General features: G+C 42.9%; 1 protein-coding gene across 1 annotated transcript in view; it reads left to right on the plus strand.

The window, feature by feature from the left end:
* Window positions 1–13,468, plus strand: part of csnk1g1 (casein kinase 1, gamma 1) — an 83,476-nt gene that overhangs the window by 30,406 nt on the left and 39,602 nt on the right. Inside the window, exons 5-6 of the mRNA XM_084337730.1 lie at window positions 5,720–5,871; window positions 8,958–9,192. Of these exons, the coding sequence (XP_084193856.1) occupies window positions 5,720–5,871; window positions 8,958–9,192 (387 nt within the window). The remainder of the gene's footprint in view (window positions 1–5,719; window positions 5,872–8,957; window positions 9,193–13,468) is intronic.

A 13,468-nucleotide genomic window follows, 5' to 3' on the forward strand; every position in this document is an offset into this window, starting at 1 on the left:
AGAGCTACCGTTTCTTGGCATATTAGTCGCATTGGTTTGGTGCTGGGACTCAGGATGAACGCATATTTTTCAGTCCATTCACCTTTGAATTGCAGTCGACTTTTCTTTGACTGACCATCTTTGAACATGCCATATTTTTCTGCTGGCGAAACTAGGCTACTAGCTACATTTATCTCACGGAGATAAAACTGGGAGCGAGGCTACTGTAGATGCGCTGTCAACTCTCTGCTCTGACTCGGACTGAAAGAGACGACACTCATTCCGTGAAGACCCGCCCTACTCAGCTCTGATTCGCAGACTGTGGGTGGGGGGAAAAACGCAGACGGGACGCTGAATATGATTGGACCAGAGCAGAGTACTCGAGTACACAGACAGTGTGGCAGTGCAGCCGGACATGCAGAGCACTGCTTTCAGAGGAGATAGCGAGGATGCATTTGCCTTCCACTTTACTTGGTATCACTCCGGAATCACGTTTCAACCAAGTCACTAACGTAACGTTGCTGTCTGCGCTATGGTAGCCTACAAGTGATCAAATAAATAAAACTTCCAACTCGCGCAACGACTCTGCAAAAGTTGCGCGTGGGCCGCACTAACACTAAACTTTGATGTCAAGTAGGGGGCCGCAAAATATCCAGCGGGCCGCAATTGTCCCGCGGGCCGCAAGTTTGAGACCCCTGCTCTAACCGCTAGGCCTGTGGTTCTCAACAGAAGGGCTGGGGGCCCACAAGGGAGCCTTGAGATGATTACAGGATACTTCACTCAGAAAACACAAGTAATTATTCAACTCTATATATAACACAAGCAAGCGGTTGATATTCTATCAATATAATAGCCATTTAACTTTATGCAAATGTCACATCTCATACTGTATTTGCTCTGAATGGGACAAATGAAATAGAAGTCAAAGGGAAGAAGCATTGGACTAAATGCATTGTTGTGGGTACAGACGGAGCCACGGTGCTGGCAGGCTGACGGGTTAGGTGTCCTGAGGGGGGCCCTGGAATCATTATTTGGATGCGGTATTAGGCCACCCTAGTTAAACTGTTGACACACAATTCTAACCCACATAGTGTTCTTGTTTGTGCTATCCATAACCATGTCATGGCTCAACAACACAGACCCCTGTAAGATCAGGGCTGTCCTCTCCCAACACCCCCAACATTCTCCTCAGACAGGAGCTGTTGCACACCAAAAACATGCACAGCTGCTACCCACCAGTTTGCGGGCAATGTAGTGTACTTAGTTTGTGCTTAACACTATCCGTGCCGACCTTGTTTACCTTTTTACCCGGTTGAATGCCATCATCCACTTCAATGTTAGCGTTAAAAACGCATAACTGTACCCAGCAGCCTTGTTGATTTGTACCCTCTGTGACCTTGTAGCACCGCCCCCCCCCCCCCTCCCCCCTCTGTCCTCTTTGACTTTCTGTGACTGTGGCTGACCTGGACTTTAACTTGTGATTATCTCATCAGTCACGGGAGGCCGGAATAATAGTCTCTTCTTACTGCTAGTGTAAGAGGCTTGCTGGTCTAGAGCTCGGTTTGGTAATTTGAGTTGTTTGTAATGGGGGGGAAAACGCAAGGAGTCGGCGTCCTCTGATGACCTTGCATCAGAAGACATTCTGATCCAAACTGAACTCAACAATATCTTTCAAATAAATGTTAACTTGTATTACTAATGGTGCTGCTCTCTCGTTTCAGTGGAATGTCTTCCCCAGGTGTTTTCAACTTGTATTTCTAATGGCTCTGCTCTCTCTTGTTCCAGCGGAAGGCCTTCCCCAGGTGTTTTAATGTGTTTCTAATGGCTCTGCTCTCTCTTGTTCCTGCGGAAGGCCTTCCCCAGGTGTTTTAATGTGTTTCTAATGGCTCTGCTCTCTCTTGTTCCAGTGGAAGGCCTTCCCCAGGTGTTTTAATGTGTTTCTAATGGCTCTGCTCTCTCTTGTTCCAGTGGAAGGCCTTCCCCAGGTGTTTTAGGCTGTGGTTACACTAATGGCCAGTTTTCGTTTCGTTGTCAGGGTCCGTTTAGCTTTTCAGAACGCAACGTAATGGCAGGCAAGTTAGACATTGTTTTTGCCTCCTGAGCACAGTGATGTATATACATGTAGTACAATGCCAAAGCAGTAGGTGGCGCTCGCCAGCGGTTGAGCACCAGAACCCAAGAAATCTCGGGTTTTCGATCGTTTTCATAATTTTTTCTTATTTGATTTTTAATATTCTATACAGTCTCACAGACCTCAGTGTATCATTGGGACTCATTCTGAGATCAAGATTGCAATGTCGGCCAAATTATGCTAGGTGGCAGTATCTTATATTTAGTATTTTATATTTGTTGTCGGGTCACGAAATTAGAGCCCGCCACCCGCCATTGGCGGGCAGATTTTAGGTTTGGCGAGTGAGACTGAGAGGTCTGTCCGCCATGTGGCGGGCAACCAAAATTAATAGTCATGTGAAAACCGATCGAAAAACATGATCCAATTCTTAGCGGAGTTCTCACTCGCTGACTTCTGAAGCACACAGTCATGCAGCGCACTGCTCCTCCTCCTCCTCCTGCCCCTCCCAAACCCGTGTAAACACAGAGGCTTGCTCGGGCAGTCTGCTGACTGCTCTAGTCTAGTGGGACCTCCGTGAGCTAACGTTAGCTACCGTTACAAAATGACCCAGTCAACTATTCACTTTTAGTTTAAAGGAAAACTCCAACATTTTGGGAAATTAGCTTATTTAACATCTTCCCTGGAGTTAGACAAGAAGATACATACCTTTTTTGTCTCTGTGCGTGCATTTAGCTTTGGGAACATTCGCTCCGTTAGCGTAGCTTAGCTTCATCACTGGAAGTGGGGGAGATCCGGAGCTTCATCACTGGAAGTGGGGGAGATCCGGAGTCTGACGTTCCCTTACACTGTATAGTCACGAAATACACTCCAAATACAACTCAAACATTCATGTAAACATGTTGTGACCTGTGTATTCACCACGTGGAGAAATAAAAAATAATTGAATTAGACAATTACGTTTTATAAGCAAATATACTCTGAACTATTTTTTGCCTAACCACTCCTCTCTGAGCGCAGTCAGTGATTTCAACGTGTCGTCGTGATTGTTGACATTCTCATTCATTCAAAGGATCCGAACCGATTGAAGTTTATGGATACCATGACTTAAAATCCTCTTACCTTGACGATTAAAAGCCTCCCCAATTTAGAAAACAGTAATCCAATGGCTGGTATTGATAATATACTACTAACTACTGGACGCTCTGAGCTAACCGGAGCTAACACAGAACAGGATGGTAAAGCATATATAATGACTTCCTTTCTGGGGTTTTCAAAATAAAAGTGCGACGTTTATAGCAGCGGAAAACGTTTATTTTGTACATTATTGAACGTTAACACGAACCTAAACTAACTTTAGGTTAGTTGTAACGTTAGTTAGTTGTAGCCTTACAGTGCCTTACAGTGTATTGCAAGGTCTGACATTGACCAAATTTGATATGCATGACCTTGGTGGGCTCTAGGTCAACTCCTGAAAAGGGGGTCAATGTCAGACCTTGCAATCAAAAGTTAGGGGGCGCACTGAAATTATGGCAAGGGTTATTAGCCCCCTAACTTTTGATTGCAAAGTCTGACATTGACCCCCTTTTCAGGAGTTGACCTAGAGCCCACCAAGGTCATGCATATCAAGTTTGGTCAATGTCAGACCTTGCAATACAATGTAAGGCACTGTAAGGCTACTGTCCTGCCTCACTTCCAGTGATGAAGCTAAGCTATGCTAACGGAGCGTCTATTCCCAAAGCTAAAATGCACGCACAGAGACAAAAAAGGTATGTATCTTCTTGTCTAACTCCAGGGAAGATGTTAAATAAGCTAATTTCCCAAAATGTTGGAGTTCCCCTTTAATTTCCGAAACCGATATCAACCGATATCACATTTTAATGCCGATATCGGCCGATAATATCGGACATCATTTCTATAGAAATGTAAAAAGAAATTGAAAACCGATACCGATATTTTCCGATATCACATTTTAATGCCGATATCGGCCGATAATATCGGTAGGCCGATAATATCGGACATCCCTAGTTAACACTATCAGTGCCGGCCTTGTTTACCTTTTTACCCCGTTGAATGCCATCATCCACTTCAATGTTGGCGTTAAAAACGCATAATCTATGTTTTAAATTATGGCTATGTGTCTAATCTGCCCGTCGCTTATCAATGACTTGTTTGCAGTCAACATTGTCGAAACGGATTGTTTTTTAATCGGTTCATATCCTTTTTATAGCATTTCGAAAAGCTATCGTTCTCTTGAAAATTTTCTGAAAATTGAAAGATTCCCCCATAAACGGCATTTATTGGAATATTCTCGAATACACTAGACACGTTGTCATTTGTCTGCCTATTTATGAATCGTTTTCAAATAAACGCTAGATTATCGATAGTATGTGTACTTATGCACGCTATAGAAGCGGGCTGAAAAATCTATTCTCTCGTTTCCTCAAGATCACACACACACACACACATACACACAGCACATGCTGATATCTCAGTGAATACAGCTCCGATTACCCCAAGACTTGTAACATAGACTCCTACCTTAGATCAGATGTTCTCCAAAAGATTATTCCAATTCCTGATCGCCATTCCAAATATCGATCGCGTTTATTGATTGATTATTGGCTGCTGTAAATATATATTCCAGGCTGCTTTCCGTCTCGCGATCAGATCCCTCATCATCAGACTGCTCGCCAGCATAATGGAGCCAGTTGGCTCCACCTCTACAGATCCCACAGGGATCTCCCAGTATAATCGACTGACCTGCAGTTAAACAGGGATAGACGATAGGGGGCGTTTTTTCCCATCTGAGCTCCTAGAGGGTCTGCTGTACCAACGGGAGACTCTGTTGATGAAATATGAATTCAGATCGCTAATAAAAAAAATCAAACGACAATACACGTCGTCGGCCCTCAATGGGGTGGTCTGATAAGACGAGCATACACGTCGTCGGCATTCAAAGTGTTAAATGCCTCGCGTGAGCGTAGCATTTATTTTTCAGCAAAGAGTGCAATAAACAAAACAAATACATTCACTGTGTTCTGCCTCATTTGTTGATGAAACAAAACTAACATCAACACAATTGACCAAGAGCGGAGTTTAGTCTCACAAAAAGATCGTCGCTGATTTTGTTAGCTTACGTGCTAACGTGATTGGAATATGCCAGTATAACAGTATAGCATTGTGGCTAGCAGCTTGGTAACGTTAATGCTAGCAGAATGAATGGATGTAAACTTTATTTAACAGATTGCAGAATGGGTACAATACGGCTCAATACAAACAATTGTTAAGGGAATGCAGACTGTTGTAGCTTGGACTGGGATCCTTATAACAATAACTTGACAACACATGGTAGCCGCAGCTACTTGGGACAGCTCTGCTGTAAACACTGGAAATAACCGTGCGGGTCTCTACTGCGCATGGGCGTTGAGCAACAACGGCTCCGTATCCGGCTCGCGCAGATTACATGGCACCATTGTCTGCGAGTTTTGGCGAGTATCCAAAACGGAAACACAATTTCAGCGTTGCCAGTAGGACAACGCGTTATCCTGCCAAAACGGCGTTTCTTTTTAACTTGGACAGCAAACATTCAGCAACAAAAACGTTGCTGGTATTCAGCAGTGTAACCATGGCTTAATGTGTTTCTAATGGCTCTGCTCTCTCTTGTTCCAGCGGAAGGCCTGCCCCAGGTGTTTTACTTCGGGCCCTGTGGGAAGTATAACGCCATGGTTCTGGAGCTGCTGGGCCCCAGTCTGGAGGACCTCTTTGACATTTGTGACAGGACCTTCTCACTAAAGACCGTCTTAATGATAGCCATTCAGTTGGTGAGTTCACTGCATAAAAAAAACATGCTCCAGCACATACTTGCCAATATTGCATTGTAATGGACTAATATAAGAAAAATACATAGTTATATAAAAACTAGAGCGTGTGACATTTGGCACGCTAAAGGTTTTCAATGGGGTTAAAAGATGGCTGACATCCACAAACATGTGCAGCGCCATTGAACTGCTGTCCATGCACATTGAATAAATTTAAGCCAGCTTCCAGTTCCCAGAAGTTGAAACTAGAGCATGTAACAAATCTGCATGCATAGTTGATAATTGTCATTTATGGGTCCCGGAAGCTGGCTTCCAATTGATTCAATACGCATCGCAATGACTCAAGTCAATAGTCACTCCCAGTTTTAGGCCAGGTTGGACGGATGAAAAGAGACGCCCTCATGTTCATGTTGCTGATGAGGACTTTGGCGTCACTGCTTTTAACTTGGTCTGATATAGGATTTTCAAATGTGGAAAATTTAACATGCCAAGTAAATCCATTTCACTGGGAGACGATAGGCCTGTTATGCAAGGTTGGCTAGCGTTTGATTATAAAAAAAAAAAAAAAAAAAAAAGATCCCAGTGGAAAAATGTATACTTCAAAACGATGCTGCTTCCTAAATGGTTCCAAAATGGATACTTAATTTTTTTAAATTTTGTATAATAATTTAAATTATTAAAATTATAAAAAAATAAAAAAATATTTACATTTATTTGAAATTTGAAGCAAATTTTGGGAATAAACATGCTTGAAATTATGAAATGACAACACAAACACAAATCTAAAGAATAACCTTTAGAAACCATGAGCAACAATAACCTTAAAAGATGCTTATTTATATTACAGATGTGGTGGGAGGGCAGGACACCACCGTTAAACGTGGTGGGAGGGTAGGACACCACCGTTAAACGGATAATATTATTTATTTTACAGATGTGGTGGGCAGGACACCACCGTTAAACGGATAATATTATTTATTTTATAGATGTGGGCAGGACACCACCGTTAAACGGATAATATTATTTATTTTACAGATGTGGTGGGCAGGACACCACCCTTACACAGATAATATCTAGGTCATGGTGTGTTCCAGGGATCCAGTTTTCTTCTTGAGACACTTAACTCAGTTCTAATGATATATCACACTATCTTGAGTTTTCAGAGGTTCAACCTTCTTTCCCATAACTACAAAGTGCAGCTTTAAGCTTGGTGAGTTGCATCTCTTGTATCATATAACCGTAGTTACACGCATACTCTGCACTCGCTCTGTTCCTGCTGTCCTGCCTCTGAAAGCCCACAACCAGGGGCAGCCCCTCCACTCCAACATATGGCTGCACCAGACTGTTTACAGTTTAATTGTCTAGTTGTTGTACTTTAGCCATTGACGTTTTGCAAGAAAAGAGAACCTCTGCTAGGCAGGACATTTCACTGGCTGGCCCTGTATTTTCACTCTCTTGTTCTGGTTCAGGATCTGAATTCTGTCTTTCTGTTTCATCTGCTTGTGCTGCTAGTTGATTTGCTGAAGCGCTGTACCGGGGGGTTGATACGGCTCTGTTATTTGTAGCCTATGCTGTGAAACAGAGGTGGAGAGAAGGAGACTTATCAAACCCAACACTTGCAGTTTTAGCTTGTGCAGCAGATTAGAACGTTGATAGTGGGATGGACAATGTAAACTTGTCATGTACCTTTTGAGCAAATCTTGACTTAATTTTTTTTATTTGAAACACACCAGTACTACCTAAGTAAGGGATAATGTATAGCTACGAGGTCATTGTCGCAAAATAATTGACCGACACAGAGTTTAAAATACAAAGACGCCTCTGCGAGGTTTTTTAAACGTCAGTGAAGGTCAATTATTTTGCGATGATGACCGAGTATAGCTATACATTATCCCGCTTATTACATGGCTAACTTACTAACAATATACCTAATTCATTTGACAAAATCGACAAGATGAGATCAAATGCAGACGCAGTTGTTCTGTGGCTCTGTCAGCCCAAATAAAGTGATTATTATTATCGCGGGCAGCCCGGCAGGTGTGTCTGATTGCACTGAAACAGTGTGTCAGTGGGGCTTGATTACTCCAGCTGCGAAAAACAATAATCACCGGTGGTTATCGAAAAATAATTCACCGCTGTCGGGGGCTATTGACCAATTACAATCAAGCATTTCGGCGAATGTTAAAACGCCATGTAATAAAGGAAATTAATTGGTTCGTCTCAGTAAAAAAGTGCGGTTTCAGTGAAGTGAAGCCATACTTGAGAGCATTTTGCTTTTGACATTATGATGTTCTACTTGTGTTCTCTCACTTTGGAAGTGCACGTGAGACGGCTGACTGGGCTGTAGGTGAGAGAAAAGGCTTGTTGTGAGAGCGGTTTCCACAAAAGGGCAATTGATGGTCGTTATGCATAAGGTGCAGCACCTAAATTAATGTGGTGATTCAGTGTGGGTAGTACCGAGCATGGTGGCACCGGTCCGGTACCAGTCGCTACTGTTCTCTGTACCCAACCCTACTGTTATGCGTAGTGTGGGTCACTGTGGAAAGCTCATGTTGTGAAACTGAACTAATTATAGAAGCTACAATGCGTTTCACAATACAATTTAAACAATGGGATGGTCTTTTGATATTTTTCTCTTTGTCTGTGCCATTTATATCGTTTGAGTGGATATTGAAATATATGACTGCCGAGTTAAATTCCTCTTGAAAGTACTCAAAATGCCAGTCGTCAGCAAAAGTGATGGTGTCCAAGTTAATCTGAACACATTGTTTGATTACTTAACTTTTATCGATCAAATTGCTTCGATACTATCCCCAGTATCAAAAAATGCTGCGTTATTCGATGCCCAAGTAGTTAATCTCATAAGCATGTTTTTTCCAAGATATAAGGCTGGTGATTGGCCGTTTCTTCTGCTCAACCAATCCAAAATGCATGACACACAAAACTCAGCAAAGTAAAGGTATCAAAGTATTGTTTTGGTATCAAATCCCGGGTATTATCAATGATACCCAGCCCTACCTAATAGACTTAACTAGCTATTGTGTCTGTGTAGTGTGTTTTACTGACTCCGCTGTATCATTCCTCATCAGATCTCGCGGATGGAGTATGTTCACTCTAAAAACCTCATCTATAGAGATGTCAAACCTGAGAACTTTCTCATTGGACGGCAAGGAAACAAAAAAGAACACATTATCCACATAATCGACTTTGGCCTGGCGAAAGAATACATTGACCCTGAAACCAAAAAACACATTCCATACCGGGAACACAAGAGCTTGACCGGGACGGCCCGATATATGTCAATCAACACACATCTGGGCAAAGGTAAGATGGGTCTTCAAATGTATTTAACAGTGGTCTTTTCAGTTTCAAGATGTTATAGGTTTTTGGTGTTTATCTGTTAAGCCCTAGCCCTATTTTCTGAAAATCCGCCTAAAAAATACACACTTAACACTTTGAGTGCCAGCCACGAGAAATCTCGTAATTTCATGCCATGCGTTGAGTACCAATGACGAGAAATCTAGTTATTTAATCGTTGTTGCTTTTATTAGCGATATCCATTCATTTTTCATCAATCTAGCCTCACGTTACCATTGCGACTGTATGAGCTCGAACAGGGAAAATACCGCCCCCTATCGTCTCCCGGATGGTAATGCACCCATTGGATTGGACTCAATGAAAATGTATGAGAAGAAAAATAAATCCGCATTCCACATTTTACTTCTCAGGCATGTAACCCTAGCCGATCGGATTCATTGTGGACCCTCAGAACAGCGTGGAATATGTGTTTCGAGTACCTAACGTTGGTTCAATAAACGCAATCGATATTTGGAATGGCGATCTGGAATTGGAATAATCTTTTTGCAGAACATCTGATGTGAGGTAAGTAATCTATGTTACCAGTCTTGGGGTAATCTGATGTATTTTTCACATATCTCAACGTGTCTGTGTGTGTGTGTGTGTGTATGACGTTAGCGCCGACCAGGAAATAGATAATCGATTTTTCAGCCCGCTTCTCTAGCGTGCATAAGTACACATACTATCGATAATCTATAGTTTATTTGAAAACTATTCATAAATAGGCCGAAAAATGTCCGTGTTTTGTGTATTCCACTAAAGAGCTATTATCACAGAATCTTTTTTATTTATTTTTTTGGAAATTTTCAAAAACGTCTTTCACACCACACACAAGTGTAAGGTATCAAAACGACCGGCTTGGTCCAACTCAAGTTGCTATTACTTTTTGGAAAGTTTCACCGCACCACTTGGCTACAAATCGACTCTAAACGGGCGAGTGTAGAAACTGAATTTTTTTTGTTTTACCATCACCATTTGTAAATTGCGACAGTGATCTCAATTTTGGACGTAGATATAAAAACAACACACCAAAACGATGACACGACTGTGCCCTCGCTCACAAAAGAAAAATAACTTATGACCATTTCTTTGACAGTCATGCTCCACATACACACTAAACTAATGGACTCTCCACTCTAGCTGAAATCTGTGATTTCACCGTTCCTTTCCTTGTTTTCCGATCGCCACACAGGCCACAATTGTCGACGGAATTACACAATATTGCACATAATATTGCACATAACCGCTCATATTAAAATAACTAAGCTTCATCTCTTATCGTTTTGCTTTAATCATCGTGAGAGTGAAGGAAGCGCAGCCTCATTGAAATACATTGGGGATAGATTTGTGTCAGTTAGGATTTGAATCAATTAAGGATAGCAGGTGTGCATGACTCAGAGGGAGGTGTCAATCAATTCTGTACTGCCATGACCTAGCCATGGCCTCTCAGGCGATTAACCCTTGATCATTAGGCCACGCCCCCTTTTTGTATCTTTTGAACAGTTTGTCGTAGAGCAGGGGTCTCAAACTCAATTTACCTGGGGGCCACTGGAGGTAGAGTCTCTGTGAGGCTGGGCCGCATCAAGTATTCCAAAAAAAAGTACAACTGATCCAATCTTCTCAATCTTTAGCAATAACATTTCAGAACATGAACAGTTCTTCAGAACATAGGCTTCTCAGTGGTGTCAGTGGACTCATCCACATGCAGCTATGGAAATGCACTGTGCATTTTTTTATTCTATCACAAAGCTGTTTAATTAAATCACCAGCCAGTATTTCAGTTATTCTGGTTGCTGTGCGATCTGAGGGGGATTTTCTTTTGTTTGCCTTCAAACATGGTCTCATCACTTCAGTCATACATTATTTTATTATGTATGCATCAGAGAGAGAGAATGGCTTCTTGTGTTTAGCCAACACCCATGCCAATGAGTGAGGACTTGGTTGCTTTTTCTCATTGTGACATAGATTTAACAATAATTCTGCTTGCAGCTTGATATGATGATTTCATTCCATTTATTTTTGTGGTTCTTGGCACTCAATTTTGAGGGAAGGTTGCATCAAAATAACTGTTTCGTAGTGGCGTTTCAAATTGCCACTCTTCAGAAGAGCTACCGTTTCTTGGCATATTAGTCACATTGGTTTGGTGCTGGGACTCAGGATGAATGCATATTTTTCAGTCCATTCACCTTTGAATTGCAGTCGACTTTTCTTTTACTGGCCATCTTTGAACATGCCATATTTTTCTGCTGCCTGCCTGCTGGCGAAACTAGGCTACTAGCTACATTTATCTCACAGAGATAAAACTGCGAACGAGGCTACTGTAGATGCGCTGTCAACTCTCTGCTCTGACTCAGACTGAAAGAGACGACACGCATTCCGTGAAGACCCGCCCTACTCTGCATCTGATTCGCAGACTGTGGGTGGGGAAAAAAACGCTGACTGGACGCTGAATGTGATTGGACCAGAGCAGAGTACACAGACAGTGGCAGTGCAGCCGGACATGCAGAGCACTGCTTGCAGAGGAGATGGCGAGGATGCATTTGCCTTCCACTTTACTTGGTATCACTCCGGAATCACGTTTCAACCAAGTCACTAACGTAACGTTGCTGTCATGTGCCTGCGCTATGGTAGCCTACAAGTGATAAATTAAATAAAACTTCCAACTCGCGCAACGACTCTGCAAAATTGGCCCGCGGGCCGCGCGTTTGAGACCCCTGTCGTAGAGAATTGCGGGTTGTGGCATTGTACTCCGTAGGGATATCCTCTTTCATTGGTCTATGTTGACCACGCCCCCATGGTTCAGCTCCTCCCCCTTCAGGGGATTAACCCTTGATCCTTAGGCCGTGCCCCCTTTTTGTATCTTTTGAACCGTTTGTCGTAGAGACTTGCGAGTTGTGCCATTGTACTCAGTAGGGATATCCTCTTTCATTGGTCTATGTTGACCACGTCCCCATGGTTCGGCTCCTCCCCCTTTGTGTATCTTTTGAACCGTTTGTCGTAGAGACTTGCGGGTTGTGCCATTGACACCCTAGCAACCAGCTATAACACCCTAGCAACCACCTAGAAACACCCTAGCAACCAGCTATAACACCCTAGCAACCACCTAGAAACACCCTAGCAGCCACCTAGAAACACCCTATCAACCACCTAGTAACACCCTAGCAACCACCTAGTAACACTCTAGCAACCACCTAGAAACACCCTAGCAACACCCTAGCAACCACTTAGAAACACCCTAGCAACCACTTAGAAACACCCTAGCAACCAGCTATAACACCCTAGCAACCACCTAGAAACACCCTAGCAACCACCTAGAAACACCCTAGCAACCACCTAGAAACACCCTAGCAACCACCTAGAAACACCCTAACAACCAGCTATAACACCCTAGCAACCACCTCTTTTGAACCGTTTGTCATAGAGACAATACAGACCCTCTCCCATTGGCCGGCGGTGCACAGGCATCACCCACACTTTCACAATTTCCCCCGCGGAATTGTCTAGTTTTATTAGCGATATCCATTCATTTCCATCCATCCAGCCTGGTGTTATCATTGGGAATGGGTCTGACCTTGCAAAAGGGCAAATACCGCCGCCTACGCCTTCCAGCTGGTATTGCACTCCATTAGGGATGGTGTAGTTTCTTTTCTTGGACGATCCGAGCCGTGCGGGCGGGGTTTAAATACCCAGGCGGGGTAGGCCTATAAAACGATGGCATGGAACAGTAACCCCGCCCACCCGTCAGTGTGTAACGCTCGGTAATGTGCGATGGACCTCCACAAGCAGTATTTGGAATGGCGATCAGATAATTGGATATAATATAACAGATAATTTCTTTTGCATTACATCAGATACCAGGTAAGAACACTATATATAAAAGCTTGCGTTGATCTGATATGGCTTTCTACCCCGATCGAAGCTGTCTCTGTGTGTGTGTGCCGTTGGGTGGGAGGAGGTGGCGGGGGAGCCCCGCGGTCCAGGGCTCTTTTCAATCTTGCATGAGGAAGGATAATAATTATGATCTATCATCTAGCGTTGATTTCAGGAAGATTCGATAATCAGGCGAAAAATTACAACGTGTGTTTAGTGTATTCCATCCACTAAAGGGCTATTATCGCGTCTTTTCCTGGAATTACTAAGAATCACAAATTATACTCGTATTCAAAACGGTATAAAACGGAAATGTACCGATGAAAAAACAATCTGTTTTGTACATGTTGACTGGAAGCAACTCACTGATAAT

The sequence above is a fragment of the Notolepis coatsorum genome (genome assembly GCF_963971535.1).
Source record: "Notolepis coatsorum genome assembly, chromosome: 20".
In the NCBI taxonomy this organism is placed as follows: Eukaryota; Metazoa; Chordata; class Actinopteri; order Aulopiformes; family Paralepididae; genus Notolepis; species Notolepis coatsorum.